This window comes from Athalia rosae, chromosome 5 (assembly GCF_917208135.1).
Source record: "Athalia rosae chromosome 5, iyAthRosa1.1, whole genome shotgun sequence".
Taxonomy (NCBI): domain Eukaryota; kingdom Metazoa; phylum Arthropoda; class Insecta; order Hymenoptera; family Athaliidae; genus Athalia; species Athalia rosae.
The window spans coordinates 17714145-17730535 of NC_064030.1; the positions used below are offsets into that span (position 1 = coordinate 17714145).

The 16391-nt window shown below is 36.7% G+C and overlaps 4 protein-coding genes across 6 annotated transcripts; 3 read left to right on the plus strand and 1 right to left on the minus strand.

Moving 5' to 3' along the window:
• Positions 1 to 152: 152 nt before the first annotated feature.
• LOC105687400 (eukaryotic translation initiation factor 2 subunit 3, Y-linked) lies at positions 153 to 6774 on the minus strand. 2 transcript variants are annotated; one of them, XM_012403042.3, is made up of 9 exons: positions 6552 to 6736; positions 5929 to 5992; positions 5731 to 5841; positions 1618 to 1851; positions 1359 to 1517; positions 1052 to 1281; positions 809 to 953; positions 560 to 729; positions 153 to 459 (listed from the first exon to the last, which is right to left on the minus strand). In XM_012403042.3, exons 1-9 carry the CDS (start codon positions 6621 to 6623, stop codon positions 223 to 225), a joined length of 1422 nt encoding a protein of 473 aa, XP_012258465.1. In that variant the 5' UTR covers positions 6624 to 6736; the 3' UTR covers positions 153 to 222. The 2 variants fall into 2 exon arrangements, with proteins under 2 accessions (XP_012258465.1, XP_048511712.1); XM_048655755.1 differs by lacking the exons at positions 153 to 459; positions 560 to 729; positions 809 to 953; ... (1 more) ...; positions 1359 to 1517; positions 1618 to 1851 and adding an exon at positions 1951 to 4919 and having other exon boundaries at positions 6552 to 6774.
• Positions 6775 to 7027: 253 nt separating this feature from the next.
• On the plus strand, positions 7028 to 8818 carry LOC105687407 (ribosome biogenesis protein NSA2 homolog). 2 transcript variants are annotated; one of them, XM_012403054.3, is made up of 2 exons: positions 7028 to 7125; positions 7875 to 8818. In XM_012403054.3, the coding sequence occupies exon 2, from the start codon at positions 7903 to 7905 to the stop codon at positions 8680 to 8682; it is 780 nt and encodes a 259-aa protein (XP_012258477.1). In that variant the 5' UTR covers positions 7028 to 7125; positions 7875 to 7902; the 3' UTR covers positions 8683 to 8818. The 2 variants fall into 2 exon arrangements, with proteins under 2 accessions (XP_012258477.1, XP_012258478.1); XM_012403055.3 differs by lacking the exon at positions 7028 to 7125 and adding an exon at positions 7147 to 7748.
• LOC105687408 (ubiquitin-40S ribosomal protein S27a) lies at positions 7101 to 9851 on the plus strand. The gene is made up of 4 exons (XM_012403056.2): positions 7101 to 7125; positions 9022 to 9151; positions 9323 to 9540; positions 9646 to 9851. The coding sequence occupies exons 2-4, from the start codon at positions 9049 to 9051 to the stop codon at positions 9793 to 9795; spliced, it is 471 nt and encodes a 156-aa protein (XP_012258479.1). The 5' UTR covers positions 7101 to 7125; positions 9022 to 9048; the 3' UTR covers positions 9796 to 9851.
• Positions 9852 to 10164: 313 nt separating this feature from the next.
• LOC105687405 (protein Aster-B-like) lies at positions 10165 to 16206 on the plus strand. Its single transcript, XM_025746011.2, has 11 exons — positions 10165 to 10753; positions 11240 to 11540; positions 11633 to 11831; positions 12047 to 12637; positions 12705 to 12863; positions 12939 to 13060; positions 13136 to 13328; positions 13620 to 13853; positions 13929 to 14082; positions 14226 to 14346; positions 14408 to 16206. The coding sequence occupies exons 1-11, from the start codon at positions 10635 to 10637 to the stop codon at positions 14549 to 14551; spliced, it is 2337 nt and encodes a 778-aa protein (XP_025601796.2). The 5' UTR covers positions 10165 to 10634; the 3' UTR covers positions 14552 to 16206.
• Positions 16207 to 16391: the final 185 nt, after the last annotated feature.

The following is a 16391-nucleotide window of genomic DNA, read 5'->3' on the forward strand; positions in this document are numbered from 1 at the left end:
TTCTGAGTGTAGTTCTGAGTTACTGAAACGTTCCTTTATTAGCAGAACAGAACCATGTTATTTTGTTATAAATTTACTGTCACACAAAACCCACTACACAAACTTTCTTATGATAGAACTAGCAATGGAGTTAGAAATTTACACAAAATAAGTGCTGTTGGAAGTTCATCGTTTATTAAAAACATGAGGTACAGAGTGTCAATCCCTCTTTAGAACGATTATTTATTTGTGGTCGATTATTGGCTCGATGGTGTCCCCTCCGCGGATTTGACCCCATCCGATGAGACGCCAATGCTTTTCCACACGTCGTGAGAGGGCTATCTTTTCGTCAACCTCCGTACACACTGGATTGGTTAAACTGATTTTAGCAAGATCAGCACGAGTCGCCAGTACTCGTCCTCCGGTTGAGAGAGAACCGATGTTTACCAGGAGCACTTCATTTTTAGATAATTTTTGAACCTGTAATTACAAAGTGGTTCAAGTTATTTATTTTTGCCATTCCCCTAGACAAAATCGGTCGTTGTTTTACCCCTGATCTATTTTTTTTCTCATTATTTACCTTAGCACCTTTTTTGTCTCCTTCTGTTCGCACTCCTAGCAGACGTTTCAACAAGTAATAAGATATTTCCAGTTCAATAAAGATTTTTGGTAGAGCTCCAACGGCTCCCAAGATTTGACCAACTAACCGATCAGCTCGACAAAGTGTGGGCTCGATTTTGGTTCCGACACCTGAATAATCCAGTTGAAAAAAAGATTGTCAATAAGATTCACTTCTACATATTTCTTTGTCTCTAGTTTTCACGCTTACCGATGAGTCCTCCAGGGACAGCAAACTGGAGTTCATTTTGCTCAGCGAACAGAGAAACAATGCGAGAGAATATAGGACGACAGGTGAGTTTACCTTCGCCATCTTTAGATACAAGTCCTGGTCGTACTTCGATCTCCATACCGACCTTAAAAAATGGAATCATCCAATTACACTCTAAAATCAGTCGACTGTTTAACTCGATTTAACTTTGGTCAATATATTTCTTTTCATAAAATAAAGTACCTTCAAAACACCTTTCAGAATACTTCCCCCCGCCACTCCTCCTTTGAGATCGTCAACCTCGCATCCAGGCTTATTGACATCAAATGATCGAATGACAATCAGACGAGGGTCTGAGGTGAAGTCGCGTAGCGGAACAGGAATTTTCTTCATTATGTACTCGCACAATACTTCGATGTTGTATTTGAGTTGTGCGGATATGGGCACAACAGGAGCACCTTCGGCGACAGTACCTGAACGAAAAAATAACTACTTATGATCGAAAAGAATAATGAGAAATGAAATGTGAATATCAACAATGATCGATTACCTTGTACGAATTTTAAGATCTGCTCGTACTGTTCCTTGGCTTGACCTTCTTTGACAAGGTCAATCTTATTTTGCAGGATGACGATGTGTTTCAGTTTCATGATTTCTATTGCCGCTAAGTGTTCGGAGGTTTGAGGCTGTGGGCAGGACTCGTTGCCAGCTTGTAAATGAATTTATTGTTAGTCAGGAAATACGCGAATACAAAACTTGATATAGTAGGATTTCAACTAGATAAAGATAATGATAAAATATTTAATCACCAATTAGCAAGAGCGCGGCGTCCATAACAGCAGCTCCGTTAAGCATGGTAGCCATGAGAATGTCGTGACCGGGACAATCCACGAATGAAACATGCCTGACCAGCTGGAATCGACCTGAACAAGCAGGTCGAAAGCATGGGAAAGAATCGTCTTTGCTGGATCCGCCAGATATGTAGCAGGCTGGTCGAGGACATCTGTCATTGTCGCACTTATAAATCTTGGCATTGGCGTATCCTGCAAAATTAATGACATGAATATTTCATCTCGATCGATATTTGATGTTTGGTGGGAAATGTATACTAAGAACGAAGATTGAGAAGAATTGGTGTTGAATAATTTTTTATTCAGCTAATTTATTCTATTTCAACTTCTACAAACAATGAGAAAATATTTATAAGGTAATAAAAATATTTTAAGGATTTTCTTTCAACTGAGCCTTTTTCTGTCAGTAAGAAGAAGTTATTTACTTTAAACTGTCTGTATAGTCAGACGCCTTAGATACAGGACAATTACTTCAATATGAATCAAATCGACGAATACTTGCAATAAATCGGTAAAACAACACGGTACGTTTTTTACATGCTTCAAATACCATTTTTAAATCTAATTTAAATTTATTGGGCAACAATTGATTAGTTATAAATTTTATTGTTGAAGAGCTGGAGAATTAGGTGCGCCAATTCAACGTTATAAAAGTTTGTGTGAAATCAAGGTCTACATAATTGAGATTTTTTGCTACCTCTCAACTTTCGTTGGTCTAATTACATTGGTAAAAAAATAGGGTACTGATCTGTAGTATTTAAATACCAACTATACTTGGTAGGCTATGAAATATTTACAAAATTTGTGATAATTTGTAATAGTGATTCTGAAATGGAACAAATTGTACTTTCATTATTGATTATATGATACAAATGAAAAAAAAATCTAGTGTTAATTCATCAGAGTATAACTACAACATATAATTAATCGATTAAACAGAGTAATTCAAAGTAGTAGAATAAACCAACTTGAATGGAAGACTCTGTGATCCCGGATACACATATTCTTCTTCATTCAATCAATAATTTTGATAATATTGACAATGTTACGGTCTTTGGTTGGGAATTTTTTTTTTCCTATTTCATTAGCGAGAAACCAATTACGCTGTTTTGCTAAAATTCAAGATGAATAATCACACAATGATGTAAATGATCACACAGACTTTATGGATAGCATCAATAATTGAAACTTCTGCCTAGAGTTCTTTAACAGAACGTTACATATTGATGTACTGAATAATTCAAGTATTTTTTGATAATACCATAGAAATATATACAATTAATTCTTATTTATCTACTGGTAGGATTGATTAAATTAGAAGAAAATTTTCATCAAGGCTCAAGTCTCCAATAAATGTTTGCAGACTACATTATCCAACTTTTAAAACTTAAAAATTCAAACTGGCGTTGAAAATAAATTATATGGTTGATAAATTAGCCGTAAAGTCGACTAACGGAATTCCGTAAATCACGGTCACAAAAAACAGAACCATGTCGGGGTGAGTCCCTTGGACCAAAAATATAATCAAAATAAATACTGTCGGCAAGTTTTAGCGCCACATTTACATCGTGCTCTAGATGTGACGGAGGCATTATCTAGTGAGGGATGGTCTTGCGGGAGCTCCAACCGTTGTCGCGGCGAAGATAAAAGCGTCATGTTTGTGGCTTGTGCTTGATCCTTCTGTGGTGTGACGGGCATGGAGTTTCTGAGGGACTGACACATGTAATCAAAAGTGATTTCCTCGCCTTTATGTATGTCTTTTGTAGCAAAAAGTGCAAGTTTCGGTAGATTAGGGTCCAAGCAGTTGATCCAAACTGCGTAAACTGCCAGATTTGGATCGCAAGAGTGATTAATAAAGTGCGAAATATTGCCGTACGATGCAGCGTCTACCGTATATGGACACTGTTCGAGCTCGTTGTAGTCGAGGTCGAAAAGATAAGTCCTGCCGGCTGCATCGTAAGCTTTTCCACGCTTCTCAGCTTCGTCGTTTGTTATAACTTCTCCGACATACTCGGTTACAAAAGTACCTTTCCTTATGAACTGTAAACTTTTAATTCCCCACCCACAACCCGTGCTTGTTCTAAATATGCAGAATTTTATTGACGATCCATGTTGCACTACTCTGTTCTGACAAGTATGATCGCAAGCGCATCGTTTGTTGCATTCGTAGATCGGAGTCCCAAGAGGCACTCGAATCCTCTTTGTGGTCGTATAGGCGAACGACCCCCCCGATTGTTTCCCACAGCAATTTGATTTCACTTCGCATATTGAGCATTCGCAACCAACTGGAGGATCATTGGGAATAGTGACTCCCTTGCCCGACAAATAATCGTCGACATAAGTGAAGTCTGTCGGTGGTCCCTCAAGATCTACAACATTTTCTACCCTGACAACTGGTTTGTTTTTGGTGATCAATCTTATCTTATTCTCCCATTGTTCGAGTAATTTAAGTTGCGTAGATCTCTGAATATGAAACTGATAGAGCGCAATATCATACTTTATCTTTTCTGATAACCGGACAAGGGGTTGACTTGGTTTTTTCATGACCAATGCTAGTCTTTTATTCATATCGTCCGTGCTGGGCAGAACGTATTTCTCTATACTTCCATTCTCTATAAGCCTTGCCAGCACCTTTTCAACATCACTCCTGGATGGTCGGTACCCTATTTTTTCCTTAAACGTTTCAACTAATTCCACTTTGAGAGAATTTTCATATTCGGCTAAAATTTCGGCGCAGTATTTGAGGTGGGATAAAGGCTCCCAGGTGTTATAGCAATCGTCCCAACCCTTCCACTTCACCAGATACATTACAGTGTCTTTCCTGTATCGTTTCTTAACGATTTTTTCAACCTCGTGATAATTTTTTCTACGCCTCGACTGTTTGATTCCCGATTTCATTTGCTCGATTTTGTTACCAATATCTTCTAATATTATCACTGCCTCTTTCAAATTGTATTTAATTCTATTGTCGGCTAGAATGTCTGTGTTAGATACTGGGTTTTCTATTTTGTCATCATTTTCCGACAACACATCTGTAACAATTCCCCTGGATGTTTCGTTGACATTTCTATTCAAGTCATCCTCATCCAGCCTCATTATCTTAGTGGGAGGTTCTTCGTCTGAAGTGCCGTGAAGATGACGTCTTTTAAGAGTAAATCTTGCTGTCGTCAAACCGTTACGAACAAACGGACTTTTTTCTGCATCATCTTCGACAGAGTCTTTTCCATTTTCATTGCTGGTCTGCGCTGCGTGCTGTGGCTCTGTAATGCCAAAGATTTAAACGGCGTGATTCATCCGTTATATTTGAAGAGAAGAGACAGAAATTATTTTCTCCTTTTCCCCAGTTTACATAAAATCGATAGTTTCACCATTCTTTCGGTTGAATTGTAATTATCTTTTAGGCCTCTTTTGAACAATATTTACTCCTCTTCGTTCTTCCTTATTTTCGTCATATGATAGGTCCTCTTTTATGCCTGATTTGTCAAAAACTCTCTTGCACTGAATTGTTCTTTTTTACTCATTTCATTAAGGTCATAATTATTGCAGCTTCATCCTCACTTCAGTCATTTGCTTATAATATTGGAAAAAAAAAAAACTTTTAACTGTGGAAATTTGAAAACTCTTGCGACAAGTTCACGGAATGTACGGAAGAGTCTTCAGCAAAAATGACCAGGAAAAAAAATGTGTACATCCCTGTTTAACGAGCTTAAAATTACGCGACTTTTGAAAACGAAATCAGAAGGGTAATTTTGAAGCGGTGAAACTTGGGTTTCATACAACTGAGAAAAAGGATTTTGAATAAATTCATCTATCAATATTATTTACAATATCCGCTAATTAAAGGATATTTGCCAACTGCATAAAAACCGAGTTTCATCGTCAGACCATATCTTCTCTTACAGGATTCTTTAATCTTGCAAATTCCATAACGCAAAGCTGCTGAAAGGGACGCACATCCCAATCACTGACAATCATTTCAGCATTCTTCAATGAAGAGAATGCCGATGTGCGAAACAGTTGATTACAGAACTTGTTACTTTATAGCTAAATGTTAGTAGCGTGAAGACTTACCTAGCTTGATAGTGATGTTTCTCTCCAATTCATTCTTAAAACGTACAGTCTGTACCCCTGAAATGGCTTTAACAATGGTGGATTTCCCATGAGCCACATGACCAATCGTTCCTGTATAAAAATTTGCAGCATATATGAAATAATAATTCAAAATAATAATGGATGTAATCTTTTTCTGAATTCCTTTTTCATTCTTACCAATATTTATCGTCGCTTGTCTGCTAATGACTTCCCTTGAGAGGGCTGTCAGTTTACTGACATCCTGAAATATATTACAACATTACACATACAAATCTTTTTAAATACATTAAAGCATTTCAGTCAGTCTTGTGGCATATCTTCATTCAACTCTTAAACAGCTTGAAACCAAACTCAATCAGGTGGGAAAAGCAGAATAAACATAATGACTTGCTAAGAAACTAATTCAACTTTTAGAATTCTGTGCAACAATCAATAAATTAGAAAACAGATGAACTGCAATTTCATTATGAATTTTGCTTACGTACTCTTCTATTCTATTCGGAAAGTCTCCGGAGAGTGATGTAGCCATCGGCGTAAGTGATTGATAGAGGATGTTGTAGGTCAGTGTGCAATATCTATGCGTTTTTTTGAGTGAGGTTACGTTAAAATTCCGTTAATTGATCGACGTGTAGTTTGTTAATTCGACTATTCGCATAAAAAGACGAGTATCGGCTAATAAATGTGCTAAGAAATCTAATAATATTGGTCATGGTTCGCACCGCCGTAATATGCTGCTCATAAAGCGGTTATTTGGAGTAGCAGCAGGCCGTCAAATAAATCAACTTTAGTTGGAAACTTACAAGCTTTGATAAATCCTGTTTGTACAAATTTGGCTGTCCCGTAGTGACCCCGATTCCTTCATCACCACCCATATTTTTAAATATCTATGTTTTTTGCCTAATTTACTACAGGATTGAAAAGTAAGAAATTATCTGAATCGGCTCTGTCCTCGAGCACAGGGGAAGGAAATCTAGAATTACTAACGAGAGATTACTTCCGAGGATCAAAAAATCCACCCAGAATTCTAACTATCTGAGATCCTAAAACTTAAACGACTCCAACCGCGCTCGTAGCGGCCGTGTTGTATTGCAATTTTCAACTAATTAGCTGCTTAAATTACATTTTGTCAAGAGCGATGCTGTGCGGTTTTTCGATTTAAAATTTCTAAAAATTTTGATTGGAAGCTTATTGCATGCGTCGGCAAATGTCTCTGTTAAATTTATTGAGCCAAAATTTTGCGATTTTTAATTTTGATGTCAAGATTCCCCGTCCGCAGCGCGCATGTAATCGATATTAATTCTGGATCAGAGTTGCCTTACTACAGAACTCGCATCATTTTAGAGTTCTTTTCTGTTCGGGCATGGTTGGCTGTAGGTGAGTAAAAGAATCTGTTTCTCTATTTCTTATAAAAATTAGTTTGAAACCATAAAATTTGACCCCGTCTCAAATCTCAATTCCAATGGAAGCTCCGAGGGCCCAGATTGAGAATAATCTCGGGAAATGAAATGCAAATTTTCCCACAGGATCTGGATATTCCCTGACATTAGCCACGTTTCTCTGGCCCGCCTTGAAACCGACCGCGTGCTTTGCTCGTAATACCTTTCATTCAGCAGCTCACCATTATTTCGGTACAAATCGGATATCAACGAAATGAACGATTTCAAGCGCTAAGACATCGTAGAATCAACTAGCTGGAATAAAATTAATTACGTAGCGACTCGGTATTTGTAAATTGTGAACCAATTTTCATGACCGATAGCTCATGTTTATAGTTTATCTCCATTCACCTTTATATTTAAAGATTTGGGTAGTCTGGTTTCAGCTGCTTTCGCTCATTAATACAAGTTCTTTACTGACGATTGGTTCAGTATCCATTGTGCTTTAATTTCTCATTTCGGCATCCCCGAGTCCCTTGTCAAGTTGTATGTAAAAAATGTCCAAGCAAAGAAACTATCGAATATAATTTTTCTACGGCGAAGACTGATTCAAAAGATCAGGTAAGTCTCAATATTCCAAAGTATTTGAAATACATTTCTGAGTCGTTATTTGTTACGAATGAAACCAACTGTCCAAATCTTAGCATTGAAAAACTGTGAAAACCTCTGAGTAATTTTCTGTTTCAGTGTTCAAGATAAACTGAAATAAATAACCATGCCACAAAACGAGTATATTGAACGTCATCGGAAGCTGTATGGGAGAAGACTCGATTATGAAGAACGAAAACGAAAACGAGAGGCTAGGGAGCCTCACAAGCGTTCTGAGAAGGCCCGCAGTCTACGTGGTCTCAAGGCCAAAATATTCAACAAAGAACGCCGGAGTGAGAAGATACAAATGAAGAAAAAAATCAAGGCACATGAGGAGAAGAAGGTACAAAAGAAATCAGAGCCTGTTGCCGAAGGAGCTCTCCCTGTTTATTTGCTCGATCGAGACGTGTCCTCAAGAGCCAAGGTCCTATCTAATATGATAAAACAGAAGCGTAAAGAAAAAGCTGGGAAATGGGATGTTCCAATACCAAAAGTAAGGGCCCAATCGGACTCTGAAGTGTTCAGAGTAATGCGAACTGGAAAGTCCAAGCGAAAAGCATGGAAGAGAATGGTAACAAAAGTGACGTTTGTCGGAGAGGGTTTCACTAGAAAACCACCAAAATTTGAGAGGTTCATCAGACCAATGGGACTTAGATTCAAAAAAGCCCACGTCACCCACCCAGAGCTGAAAGCGACCTTTTGCCTGCCAATAATTGGTGTTAAAAAAAATCCTAGCTCAGCCATGTATACGACACTTGGAGTTATTACTAAGGGAACAATTATCGAAATAAATATATCAGAACTTGGACTTGTCACACAGTCTGGTAAAGTCGTATGGGGTAAATATGCTCAGGTTACGAATAACCCAGAAAATGACGGTTGCATCAATGCAGTTTTATTGGTTTAATTTTAACAATCTTGTTCTCTATGCAAATATTGCTTATATTTGCAGCTGAATATGTTTATATGTATAATCCTAATTTAAGTTATGTACCCAAGACGACTGAATACCGAACGTGAATAAAACCATTTCTCAAACATCATAGCTATTTGTACAAATCTTTATTTATCTCATGACCTTTTCATTTAAGTAATGATTGGGGTTTTTTGTAGAAAAACTCAATGTCTTATACTTTATTGAATTAGTTTCCATCTTTTGCCTAGAAAATATTGTCCATTGTTAGTGTTAGCTTAAAATTGATTTGTGGATAGAAAATAAATTTTGTACTCTGATTATTTGTTTCAGCTAGTCTAGAGCGCAACTGGCTTTATCATGCAGATATTTGTGAAAACCTTAACTGGAAAGACGATCACGTTGGAGGTTGAAGCCTCCGACACGATCGAAAATGTCAAGGCTAAAATCCAGGATAAAGAAGGTAATTAATGTGTGGTAATTGTATATTTACACCACCACAAATTACGAGGTACAAAAACGTACTCGAAAAGAGTGAATCTTGAGAGTTCTAGACAAAAATCAACGTATTAAAGAATATATAACAAGAATAACTGTTTTATGCGAAACAAAAAATTCTTTTTGTTGATCCTAGGGATTCCCCCTGATCAACAACGGTTGATTTTTGCCGGCAAGCAACTTGAGGATGGAAGAACTCTTTCCGATTACAACATCCAGAAAGAATCCACGCTTCATTTGGTGCTTCGCCTTCGTGGTGGAGCCAAGAAGCGCAAGAAGAAGAATTACTCCACCCCAAAGAAAATCAAGCATAAGAAGAAGAAGGTCAAGCTTGCTGTACTCAAGTTTTACAAGGTACGAAACGATTCGTATCAGCTTTAATATTTCTTGACCCTAAACCTTGACATGCAATGATGCTCTGTAACATTTGCAATGTTAACCGCATCTTTCCGTATTTAGGTTGACGAGAATGGTAAAATTCATCGTCTGAGGCGAGAATGCCCATCGGAACAGTGTGGTGCCGGAGTCTTCATGGCTGCTATGGAGGACAGGCATTACTGTGGAAAATGTGGCTACACTCTCGTCTTTAACAAGCCCGAAGACAAATAAATCTTATGTCTTATCATGTACCCATAACATCTAAATAAAGAAAATTTTTAAACTGACTTTTGTCGATACCTTGGCTAAGCTTACTCGAATTCGTTACATATCTGAATTTAAAAATCTACTGAACGCAATTATCTTAAATCCAGCTAAACTTCAAATTGATTGTTCATTTATGTTATTCTTTGAACGAATTCAACAATGGACGATTGTTGGACAAGAAATATTTGATTAGAATCGATTGCTGAAACTCGGTTTTCATATCGAAAATTTGTGGAGTGTCGACCGTCGACATCATAGGTCGACATCATAGAATCGTAGATCGTACGCGAAGAAATAGAAAAAAAAAGCGTTGAAGGAATTGGTGTGTATGTATACAACTTGTACGTACTTTATCACACCAGAAACACGAGCAATTGTATAAAAATAGTGCTATGTGTCTTTAATTATAGTTCTGCGGTGACAGCCAAGCCATTAACAACCGGATGGATCGTATTGTTAACTGGCATTCTTGTAAAGCTATCTGACACAAATGGAAATGTCAAATTGATTATTGCAACGGTCGCTACCCTCGCAGAAATACATCGACGCCAAGGTTTTCTATCTCCGTTGATAATCAAAAACCAATATCAACTGTTGACGTCAAGATTAGAATTCTTTACAATCAAGAGTAGCGTAAATATAAAAATTTCGAATTTCGATAAATTGAAACAACGACGAGTTATTGAATAGATAAGAAAATAGTGACAATGAAAAAAATGGTCGCGTTATCTTCAGGAATAATGTCACCGATTGTTGACGACAACGACAACGGTGTTATTTATGGCTGAGAGAATTTGTTGATAATGTGGCAGCAGATGGCAGTTCACATAGCCGATTTCGGTCCTGCTTCTAGAGAGTTATTGTTGTACGGGAACGTTATCGTTTCAGAAGAACCAACCACCGAGAACTCCACCTCCATTATGTAAGGGTTTGCTCATAGATTTAAGTCCTAGTTTGGTTATCGTTAGCTGATGGAACGAGGACTCTTGTGCACACCTGCAAAACTCATGACCTCTGCCGTTCCCATCGACTGCAGTGGGCTCAGCACTGATGATGGACTTAAGCTAGTAAAAATCACTCCTTCATGAATCGTGTCCAGAGATATCACCATTCATCTCTGTGACAATCCCTTATCTCCAGTTCATGATTCAGATGCTTATCTTATTATGAAAAAACCATTGGCTAACACGATTACTTCGAAACTTACATGTAAAATGAACACGACAGCTCACTGAAATTTCTAACAATGAGTACATGGTATGCGGACAGTAACCCAAGTTTATTTAAAAAATTCACACCATTTGTAAAGTATGTGCAGTTAGTTTCTTTGGTTTTTGTGTTAGATGAACATATGCATTAGTAGGTTTCATGTTTACTGAGATTGTTTGGAGGGTCCTTTGATTTTCAGGAATAAATCAACAGAAAATACGTCTAGCCACGATTTGATCGCTAGTAATAATTTGGGACAAGGAAATATTGTCACACCTGGAATAACGGCAACCGACATAGCCAATTCTAATTCGATTGATATAAATCTTGGCACGGGTTCCGATTGCAACAGCCCATCGCCTAGTCCTACGCCGTCGCCGTGGCCCAGCCCCAGGCCTTATACTAAGAGAGAACACGTTAAGCAGAACCATTCAGACTCTGGAAGCTTGACTAATAGCAAGGAAATTTCACCAAATAAATTAGATGATCAACCTTGTCTGGTGAGTTCTCGGTTCCTCTCAGTTCTGAGAAACTTCAAGTAAATAGCAGTTCTGATCGAAAATTCTGACTGTTCATTTGATGGCTTTTACAGGATTTGGTTAATCGTTCATCTGACTCAACTGAAACTGCGCGAAATTCCGCAAACGAAGTAAAGAAGGAAACAAGAAGCAATGATCGTTCGAAAAAAAAGTCATCCTGGTACAACGTACTATACCCAACTTATAAATCAAGATCTGAAGATTTTAAGAGAATTTTTAAAGACGTTCCTGATGACGAGCGGCTTGTTGTGGGTAAGAAGTTTCTAATATTCATTTTATTGAAAGTCTATTTTTAAAGTTTATTTTCTCTAAAAAATGATAGTGATGTTTTCTTTTCGTTGGTGATGAACTTTGAAATATTATAGAAGAAACGCATATTCGTGTTTGTGTTTATCATTTATTGAATTGCCCCTCAGAAAGTTTACTGATATGATTCTAATGTAATGTATCTTTTACTTGGTTTACAGATTACTCATGTGCTTTGCAAAGGGATATATTAGTTCATGGAAGATTGTATGTATCACAGAATTACATATGCTTTTACGCTAACATATTTTCATGGGAAACTTCGGTCTCCCTACGCTGGAAGGATGTCGCTTCCATTACGAAAGAGAAAACCGCCCTTGTTATACCTAACGCGATACTAGTCTGTACGGAAACGGATAAATTTTTTTTAACTTCCTTTGGTGCACGAGATAAAGCATATTTAATGCTGTTTCGAGTATGGCAAAACGCACTGATCGGCCAACCAATGAGCATGGCGGAAATGTGGCAGCTGGTTCACACTTGCTACGGAGATGAACTTGGATTAACTTCTGACGACGAAGATTACGTCCCTCCGTTGTTGTCCTCTGGTGACAATAAAAAAGTCACGAATCAAATTTCCGTTGAATCATTCTCAGAAGTAGAAGGCACTGTACCCACAGGGATCATGATACCTCTGGCAAACAATTCCACTAGTGTCGAACTCCAGAGACGCTCACCCGCCAGAGCTGAGCCAACTCTTGATCCCACTGACCTTAGCGATACCACAGAAAGTGAAGCAGAGAAACATCCATGTAGGTTTCACGATTGTAGTCCGTCAAAATAATATTCAAAATTTGCTCAACCCCGCAATTATTCCAGTAAGAATCTCCCTCCGGGGCAACGCCGTTTGCTCCGCAGTTCACGAGGGACGACAACTTTGTAAAGTAACATTGGCCACCCACATTGATCAATTGTTCACGTTGTTGTTTACCAATTCCAAGTTTTTCCTGGATTATCAAACGGCGCGAAAAACTACTGGTAAGTAGAATCAAATTCATTGGAGTTGATACTTTTGGCGACTGTTGAAAATCTTCATCGAGTTCCTACTTCAAGATCTTGTGCAATCGGCTTGGACGCAGAACAGTCAAACTGGCGAGAAATCCCGGACGGTTTCTTTCACAGTTTCGCTCTCACAATCGGTAGGACCTAAGACTACCCAAGTTACGGAGACGCAGGTAATTATTCTCAAGTTAAACATTTTTTCCACCATATATGAACTGGTGTATTAATTTTTTGGTTTTGATCCATAGACAATGCTTCCCTGTAGTCGACCTGGTCACCTTTATTGTATAGATATCGAAAGCACTAACGCAGGTATTCCTTATGCCGATTCGTTCAGCGTTCATACGCACTACTGTATGACGAGTTCTACTGACGGTGAGACAAACTTTGAAGTATATTCACAAATTAAATACAAGAAGAGTGTATGGGGTCTTGTTAAAAGTAAGTAAAATAATTTAACAACTGCCAAAAATCTCCTGACTAATTGTAGAAAACAATATCTTATAATTTTTATTATTTGCTCCAGAATTTGGTAGTCTTTGGGTTTTCATTAACTCTATTTTCTGCTCAACGTTACAATTACCATTGGTCAAGTTATTTGCTATAAAATCACGTTCCACCTATCATATCTTTTCGGTGGAAGTCGAGTTGATGATAACAATAGAGAAATTTATAAGAATGCGTTAGCTGGGGCATACCTAAGGTAACCCATATTACCTATTCGGATTGCAGGTTTTATTGAAAAAAATTGTTATGCTGGATTAGAGGAGTACTTTAGCAGTTTGATAAAAGCACTGAGCGTAGAATGCGAAGAAGGTAACGTTGGCGTTGGATTAAAACGCAAAACAAGAAGAAGAAGACGACTAACCGGAGCTGCCGCGACACTTCAGACCCATCCTGTTGACCACTTGCAATCTTCCCATCAAGCAGTTACCACAGATTTGCCACAAGTTTACAATAATAATGGTAAACATATTGGACGTCACTCTTTCGTTCTGTGATTCCAATCTCAATCGCAACTAATTTTATTCTGCCCATCAGTTTCGGGCGTTCGAAATGAAACGAGCAACATAGTCAGCTGGGTTCTTCTCTTGGCGGTACTATGTCTGATGCTGATAAACGGTTTACTTTATTATAAATTATGGGGTTTAGAAGAGGCTGCTGCGTACACAATTATGGATCTGCATGTTCTCAAGTGAGTTCAAAATACTGAGGACAAAATTTTGAAAATTGTTCAGTTAGCGGGCTAACGTCTTCCAACCGACATGACCAAAAATTGTTGCTCGTTGATTTAATAATCGCAAGCCAGCTACATATTTTTTTTTTTATTCTTCCCAGAAGCACACCAAAAACGGAGGAAGACTGGATAAATCTTTTACAACAACAAGAGAGTCTTCACAATATTGAGATGAAAAAATGGCAGAGGGTTTTGCACACAGCTGCTCAATTGTTAAGACAGGTAATTATTCAATTGTGATTTTATCAAAGAAAGTAGTTTGTTAAAATACAAAAATTTACAGACAGAAGAATCATTAACCGAGTTACAAATGAGTATTCATCCGACGGTAACAGACAATGTAATATCAGTTTTAAAAACTTTATCTTCAAATACCAAATCTTCTGATTCCGCTTCAAGAGCAGATCAACGTAGCTACGAAATGTAAATTCACAAGTTGTATTTTTGTTTTAGTAATATGTCATTAATAATTAGAACGAAGAAGTAAGAGAAAAAAAGTCAACCGAAGTTACGATTTAACGTTAACACCAACGTCCTTTTCGTTGTCTACTTAATTTTATTTGATGAATCAGAACAAGAAAACAATGACAAAAATAACATATGGTATTGCACGCAATAGAATCGATTATGCTCAACGTAAACCTGAAAGATTTTATTGTCTGCACGGACGTGTGAATTTCAAGATAACTTAAATGAAAGTATAAAGTAGCTGATGGTCTCATTCATACTTATATTTGACAGTACGAGAGGGATTAAAATAGTTTTCCATAACTTACGGGAGTCACTGCTAGTGCTAGTCCGTGGCAAGTGAAATGAATTTTAACAATTTTGAAAATATGGATTCAATCTGTAAATATTAGTATTGTTGTTGTTATTATTATTATTATTTCATTAAAGTATTGAATTTACAATTCCTAATGATCAACTTTCTCGATCAACATTTTACCTGTCATATTTAAATAACGTTATACATTATACTTATGTATTATTTAACAATTATTGATGATGAATTTTTTGAGAATTTGTAAGTTGTTTTTTTTTATTATCGTGTATCGATTCTGTATAATATAAAAAAAGAAGAAAAAGAAAAAACAAAGCGCGTGCCTGAAGAGTGGAGTTGAAAGAAAAATCAAGTAAAAGAATGAAAAACGCGTCGATGATTAATTTATTCAAACACATGGTGCATTTACGAGAATAGATTGATTGATTGATTAAAGATAAGTTTGTTGACCCTGGAGCAATTGCCCCCACAGAGAGAAAGAGAAAAAAAAAAGAGAGAGAGAGAGAAAGACAGAATTAGAAAGAAAGGAAATACGCGGACCAATTTTATTTGGTCATGATAATGTGAGACTCGATGATAGTTTGTTAGGAAAAGACTATTATCTGTCTTATATTATTGATAATTAGTCATCGTACATTATAATATTATGTACTATGTATAGCACAATAGAATTGTCAAGTGGTGATAAATATTATCTAATATTAGGAATAAAAGAAGAGGAAAAAAAAATTAGAAAAGAATTGAAATATAGAGGGATATTACAATTGCTATTCACAATTTACATATTGAATTAGTATTTCTTAAGCATATTGTAGCGACAGGTATTAAATTATTTGGTAAAAAATATTATGGTAGCAAAAACTTGTAATTTAGCAGAGCAAAGCTGAAAAGTAGAACTAAACACAAATAAAATTAATTAATTGGAATAATTTTAATTTACTGCAAACAGATTAATAAATTTATCTTAACGGCACCTTTATTTTTAAATATACATATACCTTTATTTAATATACCTACATTTTGAATTGTAAAATTTATTTTCTTTCTTTTTTTGTACTATATAAGTAGAAGGAGTTATGTGAAAAGTTGAAATTTCAAATTATGCGCATGTACAATTGTATAACGTTGCATACAAACATATGTTATTGATGCAACAATTGATCCAGAGGATCGGTCAGTTGATAGGTATACATTATTTAAGGTGTATTATTACATTTTAATCGCGTTGTAGAAATAACCTGAATCAAAATTTTGTACTCAGGGGCATCTGTTAATAAAAAACAAAACTCTCCGTTGATCAATTTCCAAAATCTTCATTTCTACATTGTAGCTCAAAAATTGATAAATTTTAACTGTTGATTTAAACCAATTAGAATTATAAAGCGATGAGAGTAAAAAAAGCACAATGTATTTCTCTGACTCTGTGTGAAAAACAGAAATTTAAAATCAAAAAGTAGGCGCGCCCTTAAGACAAAATTTAGGGGTT